This window comes from Emydura macquarii, unplaced genomic scaffold (genome assembly GCF_026122565.2).
Source record: "Emydura macquarii macquarii isolate MOO-44397 ecotype Brisbane River unplaced genomic scaffold, CSIRO-AGI_Emac_v2 contig_374, whole genome shotgun sequence".
NCBI lineage: Eukaryota > Metazoa > Chordata > Testudines > Chelidae > Emydura > Emydura macquarii.
Genome location: NW_027130511.1, coordinates 10,837,511 through 10,862,060, shown reverse-complemented (window position 1 = coordinate 10,862,060; position 24,550 = coordinate 10,837,511). Strand labels below are relative to the sequence as shown.

The 24,550-nt window shown below is 38.6% G+C and overlaps 1 protein-coding gene across 7 annotated transcripts in view; it reads right to left on the bottom strand.

Moving 5' to 3' along the window:
- RALGAPA1 (Ral GTPase activating protein catalytic subunit alpha 1) overlaps window positions 1-24,226 on the bottom strand; it is a 228,097-nt gene extending 203,871 nt beyond the window's left edge. For all 7 annotated transcript variants that reach the window (XM_067533936.1, XM_067533961.1, XM_067533981.1 and 4 more), the window contains exons 1-6: window positions 23,802-24,226; window positions 8,445-8,555; window positions 7,197-7,246; window positions 4,538-4,595; window positions 3,876-3,919; window positions 3,081-3,258 (exon numbers count right to left, since the gene is read on the bottom strand). In XM_067533936.1, the coding sequence (XP_067390037.1) occupies window positions 3,081-3,258; window positions 3,876-3,919; window positions 4,538-4,595; window positions 7,197-7,246; window positions 8,445-8,555; window positions 23,802-23,907 (547 nt within the window). In that variant the 5' untranslated portion in view covers window positions 23,908-24,226. The remainder of the gene's footprint in view (window positions 1-3,080; window positions 3,259-3,875; window positions 3,920-4,537; window positions 4,596-7,196; window positions 7,247-8,444; window positions 8,556-23,801) is intronic.
- Between the last annotated feature and the right edge of the window lie 324 nt (window positions 24,227-24,550).

Sequence of the window (24,550 nt, the reverse complement as noted above, 5' to 3'; positions counted from 1 at the left end):
AGGACCACGGAGCTCTGAGTCACCAGGCAGGACCACAGAGCTCAAAGCCATTGCGATTGGAGGGGTACCCCCAGCTCTGAGCTGCAGCAGACAGTGATTGATGGACCTTCCTTTTCCAGCAGCCAGACTAGGGCTCTCATTCCCCCACCTCAGGCTCCAGTAATGCCCCATCAGCCCCCATCTACTATTTTTAGTGAAAGTCAGACAGGTCACAGCTTCCATGAATTTGTGTGTATTGCCCGTGACCTGTCTGTGACTTACTAAAAATAACCATTACAAAATCTTAACCTTAATAACAGCCAACATGGATTTGTCAAAAATAAATCACGTCAAACCAATCGAATTTCTTTCTTACCAGCCTAATGGACAGCAGAGAAACAGCAGCTGTGATTTTTGTTGATTTCAATACATTTTTTGACATAGTCCCACATGAAAGTCTCATAAGCCAACTAACGAAATGTGGTCTATGTGAAATTATTCGAAGTCTGGTGTGCAACTGGTTGAAAAATCAGATCCATAGAATGGTAATTAAGATTCACTGTCAAGCTGGAAGGATGTACCTAGTGGGGTCCCACAAGAATCTGTCCTGAGTCCAGTACTACTCAATATTTTCATTAATGATGTGGATAATTGGGTAGAGACTATGCATATAAAATTGCGAATGACACCAAACTAGGAGGGCTTGCAAGCCTTGGGAGGACAGGATTAGAATTTAAAACACCTTGACAAGTTGAGGAATAGGTCTGAAATCAACAAGATGAAATTCAATAAAGACAAGTGCAGAGTACTATACATAGGAAGGAAAAAATCAAATTAACAAATACAAAATGGGGAATAGCGGGGTAGGTGGTAGTATTGCAGAAAAGGATCTAAGTTATCTGGGATCACAAACTGAATATGAGTCAACAACTCGATGCAGTTGCAAATAAAGCTAATATTCTGGGGTGTATTAGCTGAAGTGTTGTATGTAAGATATGGGAGATAATTGCTCTGCTCTACTTAGCACTGATGAGGCCTCAGGTGGAGTAGTTTGTCCATGTTTGGATACCCTCGTCAGGAAAGATGAAGACAAAATGGAAAGAATCCAGAGGAGAGCTACAAAAATGATTAAAGGTTTAGAAAATCTGACTTATGAAGACAGGTTAAAGAAACTGGCCAGATGACTGAGGGAGGATCTGATATCAGTCTTTATATATGTTAAGGGCTTTATGAAGAGGATGGTGATCAAATGTTCTGCAGGTCCCCTGAAGGAAGGACAAGAAGTAATGGACTTAATCTGCAGCAAGGGAGATTTAGGTTAGATAACTGGGAAAAAATTTCTAACTATGAGGATAGTTAAACTCTAGGATATGCACCACAAGGGAGATTGTGGAATCCCCGTCATTGGAGGTTTTTAAGAACAGGTTAGATAAACCACCTGTCAGGCATAGATTAGGCATATTTGGTCTGTCTCAACATAGGAGGATGGATGAGGTGACCTCTAGAGTTCTCTTCCAGCACTATATTTCTAGAATACATTTCATCAGTAAATATATTGTTTTCCTTAATTTGTGTTTGTCTGCAAAATTATGACAAACAGATGTTGGAAAATTGGCTGCTCAAAACAAAATCAGATACAAAGTACAATAAAACATTCTACCCTAGTGATTCAAATGTAAAGACTTTGTCAGTAAGTCCCTTCCAAGTCCTATTATCCCCTTTGTACTTTTTTCATTTTCATTTGATAAGCACGCAACAACATAATAAAGGCTATCTGTGCTTAAGATACCCTTTGAATACTTGTTTTAATAAATTCTCCATTTTGGGGGCAGAATTTGTCTGCCGAGTCTCTATTTTAAAAATACGTTATTGTTCCATCTCAGAATTTTCCTTACTTGTCTTGATTTTATGGATTTCATGCTTTTCTTTTAAAGAATTAAAGTATCTATGGCTCTTTCAGTTCATTCATTAGACAGTAATCTTAATCCTTTTTTATGACTATTGCTGCTGCTTTTTGGTCTCAGTTGCATGTTTCTTTCAACTCTCCAGTTACTTTATTTCAGTGCCTTCTCTATTTTGTACTCTCTTGTAATTAGAGCTTGGCATTTTTTCCAGCTCTTTGTCCTCTGTAATTCTTTGCTGCCTAACACTGTGTAAGTCTTGCCCTGTTTGTTCCTCCTTTTCCATTGTATAGGACACTGCAGGATAAGACAAAAGACACCAGGAACGTCTGGCATCCCTGGTACAATCCACATGGTGATAATGCCCTGGAGCTGCGGACCCTGGAAGCCTTGGTGTCCCCAGGAGTCCACCAGGACAGCTGGCAGGAAACCAAGCATGGCCTGTGGTGTTTCACTGGAATTTCACTGAAATGGATACGTTTCCACAATATATTCTAGATTTTAGCAAATCAGCAGTTTCTAATAAAAGCCTGTTTTGTCAGAAAATTCCTGGCCAGCTCTAGTTGCGATAACCAATATGAGAGGAGATAATGGTATGAATCAGGTTTTTGGAAGAGGTGAAGATGAAGTAAATCGTCATGCAGGGGGTTTTGTGGAGGTGGTAATAAATGTATAAACGTTACTCCAACTGGTCCCAAGAAATCACTGAAGGCAAGAGTCTAGTAGGACTCAAAGGATATGAACATCCAGTTGCATTAGCTAGTATAAAAACTAAGTAATAAAAGGGATGTAAACCCTCATGCCTCAGGGCATAAGGCTCCAATAGAGGCTAAAGTTTCTCCTCCGGGCATGTTATTCTATAATTGTCCAGTACGGTGTTTCATGCACCTTTCATTCAAACATCAGGTACCAACCAGTGTCAAGATATTGGACTAGTTGGACCACTGCGCTGCTCCGGTAGAGCAACATGTATGTTCCTAAGAGATGTGAGAAGAGAGTGAAGAGTTCAGGGTCAAGGATGATACCAGGATTCTGGAAGCCCTGGGCTCAGCTGCACTCATTAGTGACTCCATAATCCCCATGGGTAATAGAAAGCACATCAGACTATTTACTTCAGTTATTTCTATAGTACCTGAGCACTGGAAAAGTTAGTGAAATGAGACCATTTAAAAAACTGAGTAATGTTACTAAATTACTTACTTTCTTGAACATTAATTGGAGGGTTAATGAGATTATCTAGAGTTCGAGGTCCATACTCAGATTGTGGTGATGAAAATCCAGGAATTAAGCAAGAAAACATACATAACTGTTCTTGACTACAGTTATTCTGAAGTGCTTGCAACCACAAAAGGAAGAGACGCACACCTTCTCGACGGATCTTAAAAGGGAAAAAGGGAGTTTTTTGTTTGTCAGACTCTTTTTTATAACTGCATTACACTCTAATGTGTAGACTTGCAAATAACTTCCCTATATATGCATACGAATAAGCAAAAGGATGAGATCTGTAGAGTATGAAAGTGCTATTTTTGCACAATTTCTCCCTTTCATTAAAGAACTGCATTATAGAGGACATGTAAACAATACCACTCTTTTTTCTTCAAAAGCAATCAAGAAGTGTCAAAAAATATATTTCTTAAAAATTATTGGATCTTTTTACTTATAACCAAAACTATGTTGATAGAAAAAGATTAAAGTCACATATTTTATAAATAAACCAAAAATTATTCCCCTCCCCTGAAGTGAAAGTTAGGACTTCTTTCCTCTTGAATACAAAAGTTAAAGCTCCAATCCTGCAAACAGTTATGCATCTGCCTACCTCTATGGGATTTCTCAAGGTGGTAAAGCAGGTGCATAAAAGTTGGCAGGTACCTATAATGAAGGTAATCAATCTTCTTTGTCAGTGTTACTGTTTTTGTTCCAGTGTTTTTTCTAAAGATATATAATATATACACATCAAAAATGCAAAAGCAAAGATTATGTATTTATTTTCCTTACCTTTAAGGAATTTCCAGTGTGAAGGAGTTTCTTTAAAATCAAGCCTGAAAGGAAAATACATTTTAAAGATGTTCTTAGCTCGTTAGTTCACTTTAGATGTCAGGGTTCTCGGTCAGACTTGATAATCTTTTAAGCAAGTCCTTGGCAATCCCCAATTTACTCTTGGTGAACTTGATATCCTCTGGCAATCACCTCAGCGCCAGAAGGGGGAAAAAAGATCACCTTCTACAAGATCTGTTCCTTTTTTTCATAATCTATTAACTTTTTAAATAGAAATTAGCAGTACAGCAGTAAGGCACCTAAAATTACAAGGCAGGCAGTGACAGAACCCCTTACTGGTCTGAGTGATCCCCAAATGTCACAGTGCCTTAACTATTTCTCAGGGGAAAAAAATTCCATAATATCAGTTACCTAACTGTTAAGAAGCTTAAGAACATTCAGCCCGAGTTTCTTTTTAAAAAATTGCAGAAGTTTCAAGCTCTTGGCTCCTTATTATGCTACCTGAAGTAATCCCTACTTCTCTTTTATATTACCATTAAAAAAACCTGCCAAATTTAAGAAATTAAAGAAATCAATTACACTTTATATAGTATCTTGTTTTGTTGTTGTTCTTTTACTACTTATCATAAACAATAAGACTTCTTTTTTAAATACAAACTCACCAATACTATGAAACTGCCACCTCTGATGAATCCTTTCTGGAAGAAGTTGTAAAATTTTCTACAAAAGCAAAAGCCAACAATCCACACCGCATAGTTATTGTATTAAAAACACATTAAAGAAGTACCAAAGATTAATGGCAGTTATCAAGGGAGAAATTGTAAGTCTTCTGAACTAATAATGCTGTCTTTTTGTGGCATCCATCCATCCACCCACCCCCAGAAAGAAAATAGAAAATTAATTTTCTAAGAATTTGCTTACCAGAATCCAAGATACAAATTAAACATGCATATGCAGCATTTCTGTGATTATATAAATGAATAAGTATTTCTATAGTGTCATCCTATGTACTACCACCTCCAGTATATAATAAGCTATAAATGGCTTGATTCACCAATTGAATTACATTGTTTTTGGGAAGACAATGTAGGTAAGGTAATATATTTTATTGGACCAACTTCTGTTGGTGAGAGAGAGAGAAGCTTTCGAGCCACATAGAGCTCTTCTTCGGGTCTGAGAAAGGCACTCCGAGCATCATAGCTAAATGCAAGGTGGAACAGACTGGTTAGCACAGTCTAAAGGGACCATTCAAGGTAGAGTGGACCATTAACACCTGTGCACAGTCATAGGACAAAAAGGGGAGTTCGTGAGTTACAGTTTATTGTAATAAGCCATCTATCTAGTGTCTCTGTTCAGTCCATGATTTTTAGTGTCTAGGATAGTTATCAATTTAAAGTCTCAAGCTCGTCTTTTGAAAAGGTTGGGCAAGTTTCCTTTGAGGATGATTACTGATAGGTCAGATATAGAGTGATCGCTTTGCAAAAAGTATTCACCCACAGGTGAGAGAGTATTTTTGTCTTTAATCATTTTCCTGTGTGTTCATTTGGGCATATAGTGATAGTCTGGTTTCACATAGCTGTTACTGAGGCATTTAGTGCACTGGATAAAGTATAACACTTGTTGTGACAGGCATGTGTAAAATCCATGGATGACTGCAGAGGTGTTAAACAGGCCGTTTTGCCTTGAGTGGTCCCTTACAATACATGCTAACTACTTATGCAAAACAATTTGTTCCACTTTGCATCTTGCTCTGATGCTGGGGGTACCTTTTCCAGAACTGAAGAAGAGTTCTGTGTAGCTCGAAAGCTTCTCTCTCTGTTGGTCCTATAAAAGATATTAACTCACCCACCTTGTCTCTCTAATATCCTGGAACTGACATGGTTACAACTACACTGCATACATTTTTGGAGCAATTAATACTTAACCTGTACAGTTGCCCCCAAGAAAGCAGGCAACGCCCTACCAAACCCACATTCATTGATCCGCCCCATGAAATTATATAATTTGCTCACTCCAGGTTTACTCCACTTCTAGCAATCTAATCTTACAGCTCCTTTATATTAACACAACTCCCATTTGCTTCAATGAAACTTATAGGCACAACAACTGCAGGCAACAACAATCCTAACATCTTCAAAAGAGAGTTGGGAGCAAAGAATCTAGCCTGTTGGGTGGGGAGGAGATTCAATTATCTGAAAACTGCTGAGAAGGGTATTCAAAAGTGACATCCAAATGGGGGGTGTGTGTGTGTGTGTTTGGGACTGTGCTTTTTTGCTTATTTATTATTTATAAATAATGTTTTTAAGTTTTTAAGCTTTTCCCTTAGTTAGCCCCTTCTTGTTTTCTGTTTTAGAAATTTGATTATTGTCTCCCCTGATTTCCCTGGAAGAGAGAGAGACAGACAGACAACTGGAAAATTAGTTGGATTACAACATCACAGATACCAGCATACCACATCAATTAGTCTTGATTGGAAAGAGAAGCTATTTTAATTCAGGTAAATTAATTTTTTTTTCCCAACATCTAACTTCAGTCAGTTTATAGTTAAAAGAAAAGCTCTTACACAAACATTTAAAACACTCCTGTCTCTTTAATTAAGGGTCGAGAGCATTCCCAACACACATTTTTGGTTCCACCAAGAAAGACTTCCGTCATAAGAGGGAAGACAAAACTTAACATTTATATTTCTACAGGCTGGTCTATACAGAGAAATTGCTCTGTTTTCATTTAATCAGTTTCTAAATCAATTTGTTAAATGCGTGGACACTCTAAAGTCAGTGTAAGAAAGAATGGCTAGTATCAATTCAGCTTATTTTGGTAACCATAGTTTTCCTTAAATCAGTGAAGGATTAGTATTCTACATAACATGTGTCTCTAACAGCTATAGAAAAGTCATACTGAGAACATCTGGAGTTACATGCAGTTATAGGATAATTGCAAACTTCTATAGGAGTTTTAAAGTCTGAGTCAGAAAAATCCTTGACACTTTCTGCAGGTAAAGAAGAAGATTCTTGCCAAAAAAACGAAGAGGGGAGGTTGCTGCAGTGGTGTACAATAACCGGTTAAGCATATTCTGGAAGTGTGCTAAATCTTGCCCCCCCCCGCCCAAAGCACATCCACTCAACTAAAACCAGAATGAAAACAGAGTAAGATTTAACTTAAAGCACCTTATTAGGTGCTAGTGAAAGCTATTTTTAGGACACTTCTACCACTACGGCTTACGAAGGCATGACTCAAGCCCGAGGCGTTTAAAACCCGTTAACTTTTCTGACACAATTATCAGAGTCGAAAAACCATACTGGAAGATTCAAAACATCTTACCTCAAAAATAAAAAGTATAGCATCTAATTCTTCCCTCTGAGACTTGTGACCTAAATTCAATTTAAAAAGATTCCTTAAAATATGTAGTTTTCAATATGAAAAGTCATTTAACAGCTAAAAATATAAATACAGAGAACATCTGTACTTTTACAGCCACAGAAAGTTGATTTCTTACATTCCTTCCATGCAAGAAATTAGATTTTGTTTTTAAACAGTACCCTGTATTGAAATCATATTTAGTATCTACAGAGTAACACAACCTGGAACCAAGTGCAACTATGGAGCTAATGACTAGTGTGGTCACTAAAAATATAAAATACAAAGTATTTTGCAGGGATAACAAAACAAAACCTAGATGTAAGTGGAATTTATTTAGGTTTCAGAGCAAACTTTTAGGTTTCACTTTTTTAATTACATTAAAAAGTGAAACTGCACTATTAGTTTAAAGAGGTTTTGAGTTCTGGTTTATATTTTCCTCTCACAGAATATTAAAGCAAGCTCTGGAATGGAGTTATAATATTCAACAAGAGAGAACTAAAGAACTTTTTAACAAAGGTGATGTTTTTTGACCTGCCCAGCCCTCCAGATTAAGTTATACCATGAAGTTTATGAAACACGCAGTATTTTGGGAAATAAAACCTATTTCTTTAAATCTACAAAAACACAGCCTGCCTTAAAATGTGAAGATCCTCAAATTTGCTAGAAGATTAGCAGGGCTATTGGGAGAGCTTCTCTCTCCTTGCCATCATCTAAGTGCCAGTTGCTTCCCTCTTTGTATCTTGCTTAGGGCTGGTTCACACTGACTGCGCAATTCAGCGGCAGTCGACAGGAGTTACGCAAACTACGTAGAGTAGTTTGCCTAACTGACGTCGACTGCTCAGCTTCCCTTCTGCACGCCGTTCACACTGCGCTTAGCCGATGGGAACACCATTCCCGTCGACTCAGCGCTACGCTACTTGAGAGGGTGGACTTACTCAGTCGACTTCCTGATCGATTGAGTGGGTCTCACTGACCGCTCAATCGATCCTGAAAGATCGATCTGGCGGCTGCGATTTTGCCGCCATCAGTGTAAATGTAGCCTTAGAGTTATCCAACTAGTGAACCTACCTTGGATCTCTCAGCCCCAATGGACAGTACAAAACAGTTGAGCACAAATGATACAATCAAGGCCAACCCTGCTTCAAAGTATTAATAAACATGGCTGCAGAGAAAGAAATTTCAAAGTTGAAAGACATTTGAAATTCTTACCTTTTTGTTTGAGACCTACTTCAATAGTCACAAAATTTTCAAAGAACACATAATATATATGGGAAAAGTGTAGGTCAAAAAACTGTTTAAGATCAATGGACTCTGCATTCTCTGAAAGATAAACAGAAGATTATTTTTCTCATTTATCTAGCCTTATAGTTCATCTAGTTATATCAACGTTTAATAATATTGGATGACGAAGATGTTTAGGATGACTAATTTATTCAATACAGAAGTCAAAGTACATTTACAATTCCAGCTAGTTATTCAATTTGGTGGGATCTGAGTGCTTAGTATATACTTATGTTTAAGCGAGGCAAACAACCATTCTTTCTTGCATGCAAAAAACATTTAAGACATCAACAAAGGTTTAAGTGGTCTGTTATGTGTCTCACTAATTTTATCTTAAGAATTCATTGGGTACTGGTCATTCTAGTGTCTAGAAACCCATTAAGTACTTCAACCCCTTCTCCTTTGTCCCCCAAAAAAGGATTTCTTGAATAAAATACTTTAGAGAAAAAAGTAACTTGACTAACCAATATGTAGACACATACTTTACAATTAACATCATTAGATTATATGGGCTAAATGTGTCAGTATACAACTTTTCTCTGTATTGTTACACATCCGTCCTACCTTAAATACATTTGTCTGACCATAATCTCCTAATTACAGTCCTCCCCAATCCCTCACACCATTGTTCTTCCGTTCTTTTGTTTAAATCTAATTACATCATAACTATCTGCATGCATGATAAGATATACAAGTCATGACAAAGTATAAATGACAGCAATGAGTAACAGCCTCTTAAAAAGCATGGCTTCCAATAGTTTTTTCTGTCACCACAGTCTGCAAATTGCCAACTCCCACAATTTCATTCAAGTCTTACAATTTGTTTTAAAAGGCTTCTCATGAACATCCAATTTCTTCAATCTTTTTTAACATTGAAACTTCAAATAACACAAAGTTTTGCCCTTATCCAAAGTGACTATCAACAATAGGACTGATACAAGATTGCACTCAGGGACGATGCTGGCCCCTGAATCATCAGGTGAGGACTATGAAGCAGGGATGGCATGGTATTTACCAGAGGAGGTTTTCACTAGGTAAAATCATAGTTGCAATCACCCTAGGAAAAACTAGTTAGTCCCAGTTTAAAGCATTTTATATTTTAAAAACTGATTCATTAATGCCCAGATTACATATTCAAACTTTAGTTACATAAAACAGTAGATTCGTAGAATAATTTGGGGTTGTACAAATAAACTGCAGTGGACTTAATATATATAATTATAATACTAACATTGGAATGTCTGTACACATTTTGGTTCGGTATTTCAAGGAAGTTATATATGTCATGACTCAGATTTCCATTTTCAATATTATATAAACAAAAAAGTCAAAAACATTCTATTACATGAAAATGACAATAATGCAGAATTATAGGCTTGAAGCATTAAACAAGCAGAAGCATGCAGAGTTGCAGACTACGAGATCAAGTTCATTTGGCCATGCAGTGTTCAGTAACAGAAGACGAACTTAGATGTAGTAGATAGATTAAACCTATTCCTCAGTTTTGAATGGATGTATCCAAAGTTTGAAAAGATTAATTCTACACTTGCTGGACAGAGTTATTTTTTTTCCAGTTTAAACTGGCTTTAAGCCAGTATTTACCACCGCCTGTCCTAAACTAGTTTTTCCTTGGGAAATTGCCAACCCTGACAGGAAAGGGACAGAAGAATATGGAGGATCAGCAATTGAACTGGGATGGCATCAGCAGTGTTGTCAACTCTCATAATCTTTCCATGAGTCTCGTGATAATTGTTTTCCTTAAAGCCCCAGTTTATGGAGTCGAATGGATATGTGAGGATTTCAGACTTCATTCTTAAAGAAAAAGCAAGTGTCTAGCCCTCGTGGCTGTGGAAAAAAAGCTTCAAAATGTGACCCCTGTGCATCCTAAAGGCTCAAAGATGAGAAGGCAAATAAAAAGACCACCAAATCTATTATTTGTACATAATCTCATGATTTTAAAGCCAATCATGATTTCTGAGCACTGGAGGGCACTCAAGTGAGAGCACTTAAATACTAGGAGGGGAAATGTGTTAGAAAACTATGAGGAGTCAAAGAATGAGTGGCAGGAGACAGACTGGAGGGAGTAAAAGAACTGTGAGGAAGCAGAGAGGGAGAATGTGATGGATAAGACTGAAAGGCAAGGGAGGAAAATACAGGGGCAAAGGATAGTAGGGGGCAGAAAATTCTGGGGGACCATGCAGGCAGAATGAGAGTAGAGTAGCTGCCTATCTTGTCAAACTAGGGAGGGGAAGAAATGGCAGTTCCCTACCCTTTCTAATCCCTGAGGTGTAAGTGGAGTTCCTGCCAGTCAATGAGCAGGGAGGCTGTATGTGTGAGTGTCCATTAAGGTTTCATTTTGATCCTGGAATGCTCACATACACGTTGTGAATGTGTGGCTTTCCCAAATGATAAAACCAAAAAAGTGAGATTTATTTAATGATTTTTAAAATCTCAGTTTTTAAACTGTTCATATTTTTTAAATGTTTAGTGATGGCAATACTGTTCCTCAGTCTTATGTTTTCAAGAGATAAATTAAAGGTTTGTCTAGATGAGGGCAATTTGTAACATAATTACACCCATGTAGTTACACCAGTGTAAACCCTTAATATAGGTACTGGTTCCAAATGGGGCTTGCACTCACCCCAGGGTAAACCACATCAGCACAAGCCCAATTTTGCACTGGTGCAGTATGCCTATATTTTCTCGCTCTTTACAAGTGTTCCAAGATGGGTTTCTACAACATCCCAGCCTGGAGCCTCACTGGTTTCTTATTCAGCCATGATTCCAATTGGCTGAGACTAGATGGTACAGTGATGTGATATATTATTCCAATTAGGTAACTACCTAGTGTGATTAAACCACTAATTATCAATAATCATATCTGAATTTCATAAAATACCATTACTTGGAAGAGTAGATATGGGGAAAAGGAAAGATTAAGTAGACGGAACATTTTATCAGTTTTCAATAGCAAAAATATTCCATCCTGATTTCTTCATAATATTTTATTTGATAGCACTAGCAATGGCAAATTTTCTAGAGTTCATATAATAAATTAAAGATTCAATGGTTGCTGCAAGAAATTCTATTACTCCAGATTGAAACAAGTCAGAACAGAATATTTTCTTTAGTACTTTATCTTGTATGTGCCATGACAATATTTATTGTACGAGAGCAGTAGAATTTTCTATTAATTCTAAAACAAATTCCACACCAAAAAAAAAAAAAAAAAAAAAAAAAAAAAGTACAGAGTATACATCTGGTTTATTTAAAATATACAATTGTTTAGGACCTACATTAAAGGATAGCTTTTGACGAAAAACCTCGTACACCTCCATTAGGCTCTGATCCTGCAACATGTTGCACACAGGGGAATTCCCTGCAGCCATATTAAGTAATGTATGAATACAGTCAGTTGGGGTCTCTGCCCCATGTTGAAATCAGTTGCGGGTTTGGAGCCATAAAGTATACATACACACACCAATATTTCCCCTTCATACATGATTTTTATAAAGGAAATGGGGTGCTCGTTATGTATATCACACCAACAGTCCTGGAGAAAGAAGTCCTATTTCCTTCAAAACACATACAGGATGGGAAAGGGAAGCATAGATTTCAAGACCAAAAGATGATTTAGCCTGACCTCCTCAATGACACAAGCCAAAGAATTTCTCCCAGTTACTCTTGAACTGAGCTGAATAATTTGTGTTTGACATGTCTTCAAATCAAGACTGGAAGCTATCAGGAATGGAGAATCCAACAGTTTCCTTGGTAGTTTGTTCCAGTGGTTATTCACTTTCACTATTAAAGATTTGTGCCTTATTTCTAATTCGAGATTGTCTTGCTCTATCTTCCTCCCATTGGTTCTTGTTATGCCTTTCTCCACTAGATTAAAGAGTTCTTTAGTACTTGGTATTTTCTTCTCATGAAGGTACTTATATACTATCAGGTCACCTCTCAATCTTCTTTTTGATTAACTAAACAGATGGAGTTCTCTAAGTCTCTCACAGCAAGGAAATTGTTCCAGCCCTCAAATCATTTATTGCAGCTTTTTCTGCACCTCTTCAGTTTTTCAATATTCTTTTTAAAATGTGGACGCCGGAGCTGGATGCAGTATTCCAGTATCTGTCTCACCAAGTTGTACAGAGAGGTAAAATCACCTCCTCCCTCCTCCATTTATATTTCTCAGGATCATATCAGCCCTTTTTGCCACTGCATCACACTAGGAGTTCATATTGAGTTGCTTATCCACTGTGACCACTAAATCCTTTTCAGAGAGTCACTGATTTCCAGAATACAGTCCACCATTCTGTCGGTACGACCAGCATTCTTTGTTTCTAGATATATAATCTAACTTCTTCATATTGTCTCACCATCAACAAGTCTCAACCCTAAACAGAGATGTTGACCACGTTGGGAGTAACAATGCAGTTCAGTCTCATGGAAGCTCAATCTTTGTTTTCCTTGCCAGACTACGTAACAAAGTTGAAAGTTGTGGTGGTGATTTCTATGATGTTAGCACCTGTACATTACAAACTGCTCCAGAATCACAATCTTATTTTATGTAGGCTATTCGATATTAAATTGCAAAGACTGACTTTTTTTTTTGCAGAACTTTGATAATTTATTCCTTCCCTCCCCCCCCATATTTTGGAAGTGTTAAGGGGTAAAAAAGATAGGATGGGTGAGGAAAGTTGGGTAGGTGACAGAGAGTAAAAAAAGGTTACGCAGAAGTGGGAAAAAAGAAGAATCCTTCAATGTTCATTTCCAGACACTTTAGTGTTTGGATTTTTTTTTAAAAGTTACTGTTTGTTTCTTAATGAGGAAAAGGTAATCTAGGTTTTGAACGTTATGGAGACTATAATGAAACATCTTCAATCTTAACAAAAGTTTGTTTACAAATAAATCTCTGTATCCTTGATCAGCAGCTACTGATTTCCAACACAACCCAATTTATTCCTGGTTTTCTTGGTAACCTAATGGAAAAAAAGCCTCAGAAAGAGATCTGGCACCGTGTAATTCAGTCAGGGGAAGGAGAAGGGGAGAATGTACTTCTATATTTAGAGAATGGAAGGCCAAAGCTTGCACTGTATAAAAACAGCTCTATCATAGTAAAATCCACTTTCCCAACATCATTACAAAAATTCTTAACATTTTGCTATAGCATAAAAACATAAGAATGCAGTACTTAAAAATGTATTTTCAGAATTAATTATCTGCTTAAGTTGCTGAATCTTAAATTTCAGAAAACTTTAAGATATTCTGCTTTAAACAAATACCTTATAACTGAAAAATTGGTAGGAACTTGGTAATATCTAGTCACTAGTATGCGCTGTGTATGGTATATGCAACTTTTCCTTAACAATTTTTTCCCATTTCTCCAACCTAGTCTTTACCTTCTAGATGTATTAGAAAGACGCTTTTAAAATTAGTTTGTGTTTGCTTTTTAATTCAAAACAGTAAAGAGATTAGCATTTTCAAAGTTCATTTAATGACAAAAATGGGTGTTTTATTTTGGTTAACCAGAGAGAGAGAGGAGGAGGGGGAGAGGGAGAGGGAGGGAGAAGCAAGAAAAAAACAGAATAGTTATGTAAATCATTAAAGAAATCCACAATTGGTATGTACAATAAATACCATTGGATAGTTACACCCCTTAAAAAATTTGTATGTACAATGTTTTAATGTATTTTTAAATAATAAAGCCTGAAATAATTTCATTTTGTGAATGGAGAGTTCAGTGTAATTTAAAAACAAAACAACATATATTTCACAAGCCCTGTTGACAGAGGGGCCAAAGCAAGACAGCAGTACCCACCAAAAGGCAACTGTTAGCTAATAAAGCAACTACTTGTCTACTTAAGATTATATAGTGGCTGGAGACAAGTTAATATAATATGGCCATATTTAATTTGACTTTAAACTGTTGCGGACTTCATGCATTTCTGAAGTTGATGCTTACATCCTCAAATTAAAAAAAAAATATATCAAACATTACCCATAAAAGGTAGATTGAAAAATCCAGCCACATCATCCAAAACAGTTAAAATACTGAACCCCCCCAACCCTCATTTGTATTTATATGCAAATTGGATTTAGCAAAACAGACTTTATAAAGAGGGATCTTTCTTTGCTTTAAAGATTTATTATTTGTATTTCATTTAGCTTTTTAATGAATTATTTTGGGGGTTTTTAGACTGACAGTCCTAAACATGAAAGATCTCTATTGATCCACAGAATAACTGCTGCAGACTCAATGGCAGTGCAAGCTTCCCTCACACATCCCTGCTGAACAGGTGTGGGGCTCACTGATTTTCAGAGGGCAGATGCACATCTTTTACAATCCTTTCAGGTATCCCATGGTGGTCACCAAAAGTTGAGGTGCCCAAAATTTCTGGTCATTTTCAAAAGCCTTGTCTTAAGTCTCTTGCCCAAGGTCATACAGGATATCTATGGCAGAGCAACTAATTGAATTCAGGTATTCCAAATCCTAGACTACCCCCTAACCACTGGAACATCCTTCCTCTCAACCTAGATGCAAGCAACGTTATTAAGAAAAAAAAAATCTTAGCAGTACAAATGTCAGAAAATACAATTTGTTATGTTGAATATCAAATACTTAATTTTATAAATAAAAAATGAGATTAATGACAACTTGTTGCTTCAGACATCTTAACACAGTGACCCTGAAACGGATGTGCAACATAGCAAAAAGCATTATTGCTTCATTCGCTCTGTGTACCTAATCCTGCAAAAGGGAGCCAGCTTCTTATACCCAGAAAGCATCCCAAACCTGTTTGTAGGATCAGAACCTTCGGGAGGTTTTCTCCCTCCCCCCCAGTTAAAGTTATCCTAAAACAATTTTTGTTCATTTTACCCATTTTCTATAGTATAGTATAAAACCTATGAATGCACACCACATTGATAAGATCAATTACATGTAATTTTAATGGGCTATGTCACCAGAAACCATCAAGGGAAGTGCACCTACGTTACTTAGAATTATTAGTCTCCATGTTAGATGAATTTTGCTTTGTTGACTAGATTATCTACTAAGTAGTAGTAATTTAATTTAATTTTAAAATAAAGTAAACATTTTCTGCATAGTACAGTGGACTCAATGCTGAACAATTGTTTCATCTACCAAAACTTTAAACTAAAAAAAGAAAAAGAAAGCGACCAAATGCATCTTAGAAAATAGGACATGAATCATGCATGTTATCTCCTCTCCTATCATGCAATATTCAAGGTAAGAAGGAAACAATCAATGCAGGACTAGGATTTACGTGTAACACTGCAAACAGTCATCACTACTAAATTCTGTATCTGTAATGCTACAAGATATGATAAGCTTACAGACCAAACTATAGTTGCTTTTACATTTGATTTTGACAGTTTAAACAAAGAACTATTGTTGAAAACTATTTAAAGATAATGAAAAAGTATGTGTGAACAGAAAATACGTGGCAGCATTGTAGCACATCCAAATTTTTATATTTTCTCACTTTAAGGCAGGTTATACCAATTTAAATAACAACAAAGATACTTAAGATACCAGTGGCAAGAACTGCTATGTAATTAGTGAACTGACAAAGGGCTAGATTTGTATTGAGACTTTATAGTATCAGGACTTCAAACTTTTAGCATTTTAAAATGCAATTTTTGTAATAATCTGTGCAATCAACAGGAAAACATTTCAAAGTGTCCGAAATTCTTGTATGCATTTGAGCAAGAAGGCAAAAATGTTTAATTATTCCTGATTTCAAGACAAGTAATCTGCTTGCTGCCTTTCAGCAGGTTACAGTAATCTACGCAGAGCACCAATATTTATAGTGACAGTTCTCTTTGAATTAAATACATGAACTAATCACTTGATTAAACTAAAACAATGCATCATTGAAAAATTCTCAGAACACAGTGGTACTGACAAGGTTGACAGAAAGAAAGTTAAAATAAGATAACAAAATATTTGAGAAGCTATATTGCTTAAATTACTGCACACCCAATATGAGAGGGGGAATGTAGTACTGCTGTTCAGTAAGGAGTTTCCCAGCTCACTTATTGCTTGACTGTTAAAATGTTGGGAGAGTTTTTAAACTCCCATTTGACTCCAACATCTAACTAAGACTAGGTCTACACTACAAAAATAGGATGACTTATGTTAAGTCGACTTACAGCCACCGCATTAATTATTACAGTGGTTAATGCCCCACAGACTCCCGGACTCCCCATCAGGAGCAGGGGTAGGGGGAGAACCTCCCAGGGCTCCTCTCCACCTCCACTGGGAGCAGGGTCCAGACTGAGTGCAAATTGATTGTGCTCACCCAAATTTTTGTATGGAAAATTCGTTTCTGCTTTATAGAAGTTGTCAGGGGAAAGCAACTGGATATTTTGACATCTGGGGTGCTTAGCATTCAGCATTCCAAAAACTGATGAATAAGTACATTTGCTGGATGTTTTTGCTAAACTGAATAGCAGTAAAATAGTGAACATTGACATTTACATTGTCATTGGGTTTACATTTCAACATTCCATTGAATTGAATAGAGTATCTGACAGCTCTCAAATCTAGTTGTTTCAGGTTGCCAGCGGAGGCAATCAGGAGGAATCAACACTTGTTTACATTTATTCCATTTTTAAAGGTTCTTGCTGTAACCTTACAAACTAGAGTCTTAAAGCATATTTTAATGAAAATTTAGGTTCTGGAAAAAGAGACAAGGCGGATGACGGAATACCTTATTGGACCAATGTCTGTTGGTGAAACAAATACATTTTCCAGCTTATACAGAGCTCTTCAGGTTCCAGAACACAGATATGAGGCAACTTTAAGAAGTTCCACCAATCATTTGCAAATCTTCTTAAGTCATAAATTTAGACAACACAAACCCAAGTCTGCCCCCCAAAACCAAAACTACTCCTTTGCCTAGCCTGGACCTTTGATCTGATCCCAAACTGTTGCCTAGCACAAACTCAGTATTCAGTACCTGGTGCTCATAAGCCAAAACTCACTTTGGCAATGTCCCCCCACAGATAAGCAGCAACTCTAGTCCAGGCTCAGGTAAAAAAGAACTCTAAACCTAGTCCAGATTCCTTAAATGGAAGGCAATTCCTTTACACGGGCCCAAGAATAACAGCAGCAACATGTCCTGTGATTAAGAAAAAACACATACTGCTTCTACTGCAGAAAATAATGCCGGTTTAAAGATCCAGTAAGAATTTCCCGGCCTACCATCCCTAAAAAAATATTCCAAAATGCTTCTCTTTACAAGAGTTCACCACCGCCCGCCCCCCACTACCATATCTCTAGAAGGATCATTAACTCTTTCAGTGGCTATAGCTTGCAAGACTGTGAGATTACTAAGAACCATTTTACTGGGTGAAGCCACTGTATATTTATCCTTTTGAAATTTTATAGCAGACATGTTCAAACACGTTACTTTAATTTAAAGCCCTTCTGATTTGACCTACATAGGCCAATCCACACCTATAAGCATCTCAGAAATATTAAACAAGAGACCAGTCAAACTGGATGTCCAACATACAACGCTTCATCCAGCTGTAAGGTACAGACTGATTTCCCCTCTACAGATAGCTATAGATAACGCAAAATCAACAAACAGGACCACTATGGATGAAAATTCTTGTGTTCAAGGCCACTTTAAAATTTTATAACAGTAAACTGCAATTGTGGAGCATGTTCACACACAATGCCAGCGAATCAACTTAATAGCTGCTAATGCAAGCTAAGTTGTCACAGTAAAAACGTAATGGGGAAAGAAAAGTTGTTTTATTTTTGCTGTATATTTCGCATCTAATATTTAAGTACCAGAACCAGAACATACAAACAATTCTGCTAAAGCTAAGATTTCATTCTTAAAGGACCTAATTTACAACACTGTAGATCTATTTATCTGATTCCATGCAGGAAACAGAATATACAGAAATTTGAGGAAGTATTTGCCCCTTTTTATTTACACAGTGACTGTAAAATAAGATATCGCTTACACCTTCTGCTTCAGTGAGTGGAAGCAACAGTTCAGATATCAATGGCATAGCAGCAGAGCAACTCTACATTGTTGAAATAGTTAAAGTTCACCTTTATGAAAAAGTCAATGATCTACCTCATTAAAGTAATTTAATTTGATTTAGTTACCTGAAAAAAATTCCTCACCCCCTTGTTCTTAAAAAAAGCCTTCATGTATTATTAGTTGTTTGTATTGCCACAGAACATAGGGGTCCCAGCCCAAGCATTTGAAGGACCATTATACTGAAACTGGGGATTGATTTTCCTTAGCACTCCATTATAGTATCATGTAACTTTTCTTCATTTCATTCACTATAACTGTTCACCGTGTGTGTCTGTGCACGTGCACATGCACACACTTACTTCACTAAAAACATTTCCTAATCAAGAATGCTGCAATTAGTCATGCAATTTTTAGCAATTGTATGGGGGGGGAGAGAGAGAAGCAGAAAAGTCATAGAAACATTTCAGAGAGGTGATAGCTTCTCCGTTGTTCAGGTTGCAACCATCTATTACTGTAAAACACTATTTTAGCATACCTAAAATTTTCCAAACCAAAAAGTTAGACTGGAAAATTGCTGTATTTATTCTGAAGGCAAGACCCACCTCAATAATAAGGAGTCTAAGGCATACCTCTGCCCTTCCTGTTAGGGCAGTTTCAATGGCTGCCCTGCATTGAACAACTAGCAGCCTTCCACAACAGATGGCATTCATCTCCAAAGACACCGCCCATTAGCAATCAAGTCACCTCAAACAGGCCATGAGAGATAAAGCTAGGAGACATTTACATATGGAAGGAGCTTCCTTTCTCCTGCACATGGAGAAAGCAGTGTCCCTGCTTCAGGTTGCTGTGTTTTAAAGCATGTTGAGTTGGATGTCCTCTAAAAACCCAAGGTGGCTCACATTAAAGAAAACTAGGTCACTGCCTTCAGAGCATACATCAGATGACCACAGATAAGCACACTACTTTAGTAAAACCAACGCTGAGAAATATGGATATCATTAGGAAAGAATATGCCACACATGGAAGTTTCTGATGACAACAGAAAAAATTTCTGCAGGAACATTGGATCACTAGTTTGATCCAGTATGGCAGTTCCTTTTAGTCCAAAATCCTGTTTCCAATAGCGATCAGCTGCTTCAGAGAAAGAAAATACTGCAGTAGGCAATTATGGGAAAACTTGACCCAAGGAAAAGCTGCAACTGAGCCCCCCAAGAGACTGATATGCCCAAATATTTAAGGATTTCCATCACTACCTACTTTAAAAAAAATAATATTTACTATTATAATTCTGGATATTATTGTTATCCATATAAATATCCAATTCTCTTTTTGGATCCTGCCAAGGTCTTAGCCTCCATAAAATCTTGTCACAATTATACCTATACCTTCATTGTGTGAAAAATATTTCCTGTTATCAGTTTTCAATTTCCCCTTGTTCTTATATAATGAGAAAAAGTGAATAGACTTTTTTTTTTATCTTCTCTGTATCATTTATTATTGTGTGTACTTATATGCCCTCTGAAATCAACAGTCTCAATCCTTTTAATTTCTCTTCATATGAGAGGTTTTCCAGACCTTATAGTCTTTTGGATGGGGGTTACTAGAACTGTTACTGAACACTGTATTCTAGGTGATGGCACACTAATGTTTATATGGAATATTTTCCATATTAGTCTTCATCCTATTCTTTATGCATCCTAACACTGCACATTTTTGACTGCCACTGCACATTGAGCAGAAGTCTTAATGGAGCTGTCTACAAAGATGCCAAGGTAATTTTCTCAAGATGATGCAGTTTTAGAACCCACTGCGGTGTGAAACCAATTAAAATGATTCCCGCCAATGTCTATTACTTTGCATTTGTCAACAATAAATTTCATCTGTCATTGTGTGATTCATTCATCTAGTAAAGATGTCTCCCAAAGTTAGTCTCTTCTGGTCTTGACCAACAAACAATATTGTGTCATCTACATGTTTTGACATGTCAATGCTCACCCATCTCCTCTTTTAAATATATTTAAACACTAGTCCTAATACAGAACCATGGGACACCCAACTGTTAATCCTTTGCCATGATGAAAGCTGACAATTCCTACTCTTTGTTTTCTATTTCTTAGCCAGTTTCTGATCCATGTCAGCACTCTGCCTCTCCTATCAGGACAATTTCATTATTTGAGTAGCCTCCTAGAAGGGACTTTGTCAGAGGCCTTTGAAAAAAATCTAAATAAGTTATGTCAGCCAAGTCTCCTTTTTCCATTATGTTACTAACACATGCAAAGAGCTCTAACAAAGTAGTGATTGTCTAGGCCAGGGCTTGGATCTGTGGCCATACAATCATCTACTGGACAAAACATCAAGTGGGACAGCGGAGATTCAGCTCCCACACAGTTAACCTGCAGTGTACACTGAAGCTCCATTGAAGTTTATAAAGGGAGGTAAACTCCTATCTTGTCTGATGGATGTGAAATGGCAGGGGGATTCTCCTTTTGCTACAACTCACTGATATGCAGGGGCTGGGAAAAGAAATGATTTGACAGGTACAGAAGTCAGGTACAGAAGTCAGTCTCCACAAAGAGGGGAAGCAAAACAGAGCAGAGACTCGGGAAACCTTTTCCCAGAAAGAACACTGGAGTTATTGGCTTGGCTCCCCTGGAGCATATGGCACAATGCCCACTAAGTACACTGTGATGCAGCAGTCAAAGAAGATGGTAAACAGGAAGATGCAGCACTTCGCTTCTCAGGCTAGGGGACAACTCCTGGTGTACCAAATCAATGCAGACAGTTATTCTTCTCTGATACTGGCACCGATATTTTTAAATCTGGTCCTGAAGACCAATCATGAAAGGGAGAAGAGGATGGGGGGGTGATACCTTGTAAACAAGCAGCAGATTTGCTTGCACAATGTTTGTGCGTGCCATGTTTTTCAGAGTGTGAAGGGAAGGGGTAATACTTACAGATATAAAGTTACAGACAATCAGCAATCTATTTCTCTTGTTGTGTATGTAGGAGGTGCTAATAAGGGCATCCAAAATAAGTTTGGTCATTTTCCAACTCATGGATATGTAGGAGAGCACATCTGAATGAAGGCACAATTTTATAGCCATATCACGGCAAAAAAGAAAGATGAGCGACAGACTCACACCCAGCAAATCTGCCTTTTTCTACACAGTCATGCATTGGACTGTACTCCAAGGCTGTGACAGAACGAACATGCAGGAGTTGTACTTCTGTGGCTGGAGAGGGGGGAAGAAAAGTCACAAGAAAACATGCCCCAACAGACTTAATCTGGCCTCTAGTGAGCAAGCAAAACCTCAGATTAAATAAAGACCATTATCTTGACATAGGGATGATGATTCCAATACAGCTGCAGCCCTTGTTTCTTATCAACCACATCTGACTTCCAAGGGAGCTGAATAAATAGTGGAAGTTCAAAACAAACAAACAATACACAGACTAAAGGAAACCAAATAATCTAAATTCAGAATTGTATTTGGTTCCTTTGTGAGGCTAGCAGACCTCTCCAAATACTGGAGAAGAGGAGGTTACTAAAACTAAATATATTTATAGTGAACACAAGACACACGCCACAACTGGTCCAGTATAAACAGGTAAGAACAGTTCAACGATTTTGAGGATGGGGAGATAAAGTCTCTTATTGCTGGGGTGGGCGGGAACAACTAATTACAAGGATGTAATATCTTCTTTTGAGACAGTGTAATTATAACTGCTGTAAACTGTAAGTGAAGGGACAGTGGGCACTGCCACATGTGAATAGCTGTTCCTCTAAATGTCAGTGCAAGTGTACAAGCACCAATAGCGTTAAGTGTTTTCCTGGGCAGTTTTGAAATGTAAGAACAAGCAACTTATATTTCCCCCTATATCAGAACAGCCGGGGCATTGATTCTACCCAAAAACTAAGAAATTCAGTTGCACCAAGGTGAGCATTCTTGACCTAGTTAATCAGCTGTAGAGAAAGTGACAGAGGCTACAATTGCACCTAGTGTTTCAGGGTGGAAAAACATGTTCACTGCAAATAGTTAGCTGTGGCCTAATCACTTTTTCTGTTCTCCAAATACCCTTGAACAGACTTGGATTTTCACAAATGTGTTTGTTATTTCAATCTACTGACCTCTAACAAATTACCATCACCATGAATACTGCTTCATGTATTCATTGCTCATTACTCACTATTTGTGTAAAGCTACTGGCTACCTAAGTGACAACCGTGCTGATTCCACTCCCTGACTGAAGAACTCCCCAACCCAAAAGAATTTTCAGGATGGTCACATGAACATGTCCAGCATGAAATATACATATGAATACATTTTAATGAGTATTTGTCATGCTAACACTTACTATGAAATTTCTTGCAAACAAAGTTTGCTAATACAAGCATTTGTGTAAAAAAGGATAATAAAAGTTACAAATGCCATTAAAGCCCATTAACAGTTTTTATACAACAAAGATATCAAACAATTTTTCAGAGATTTACACAGATATTTCTTTCCCGGGACAAATTAACACATTAATTTTTCCCTTTTTATCCACAATAAATTTCAACATCCAAAAAACTCAGTATTACTGTAGTCTTTCATATTACAGTGCTTCCTGGGGAAGAGGCACCAACTTAACCCTTCATTCCACCTCAAAAATCGCCTCAGCACATGGCAGAGCCATGCCCAAGGCCCACAGAAATAAAACTCCAGGCACTCCTGCAAAGCCCTGTCCCAAGCAGATGTTCCATGATGTGAGCTACTTAGGAACACACATTAAAGGTCATTTACACTTAATCTACACCGTACAGACTGTCAATGTCATGCCAACAAAGAGGTTTGGTTTGGGGCTCCGGGCCTGTTCGCCTATCTTTGGCTGAGAAAAGAAGCCACCCGCCCCCTACAGGCAACAATCCTCCGCCTCCCCTCTGCCCCTCACCCATGCAGGGGGACCGACACAAGCCCCTAAGTTTTGTGTCTTCCTAAACCAGGACCCTAGGCCAAGCCACCCCGCCATCCGGGGCTCATCAGGCGCCCACAACCCTGGGTCCCCGAGCACAAATCACTAACACACACACACACACACACACACTCGGCTGGCGTGACCCCACCCCTCTGCCCCCCTTGGGCAGAAGCCCTTTTCCCCCGTTCCTTTCGCCTGCCCGGCCCCACCTGAGCTCCCCCCGCCCCCGCCCTCGCCCTCGCCCGGGCTCCCCACGCCAGGGCACCTTCCCCTCGGCCTCCCTCGCTCAGACCCCGGGCCTCACCGATGAGGACGCGCAGGTGCTTGAGGCGGGTGAGCGGGTCCTTGCGGGTGTCCAGCACCTTCTGCGTGGATTTCCGCACATCCCCGTGCGGCTTCTTGGAGAACATCCCGCCGGCCCGGCAGTCGGAGCCCCCCGCCCTCAAGATCCGCCCGCACCAGGCACCCTACATAGCAAACAGCTGCAGCACCGCCTTCTCCGGCGGCGATGGGGCGGGGGATCGGCGCGGGGAGCAAGCGCTCTAGAGGACGGCAGAGGCAGGGCCTGGCTAGGCTAGGGTAGACTAGGCTAGGCTGGGCTGGGCTGGCTCCCTCTCCTTCCTCCTTTCACAGCTTTCTCGTCCCCCTGCTTCACGACAGCCGTACGGCACGACCCCTTCGTGTTCCCGTAGCAACCGCGCCGTGACGTCACACAGCAGGGCTGAGAAGACAAGGTTCCAAAAGCGCGTAGTGGTGGAAGGTGCAATTCTGCCTTAGGGGGCAGCACCCAGCATGGGGGTGAGCGGAGGGGCTCTAGTGAGGAGGATTCGAAGCACGAGGAGAGCACAGGACTGGCTGGTCTGGGTCATTACTAGCTGGACTGTAGCAGAAGGAGCTGTGGGCTGATTCGGATGACAGCAGGCACTTGAATCAATGGAGAATGATCCCAGCCCAGGGATAGTCCTGACCAAAGGGATCAGGAAATACAATTTCTTGCTAACACTTCTCTGTGTCATACCTTTCTTACCATGGGGAGCAGGAGCTGACCAGGCG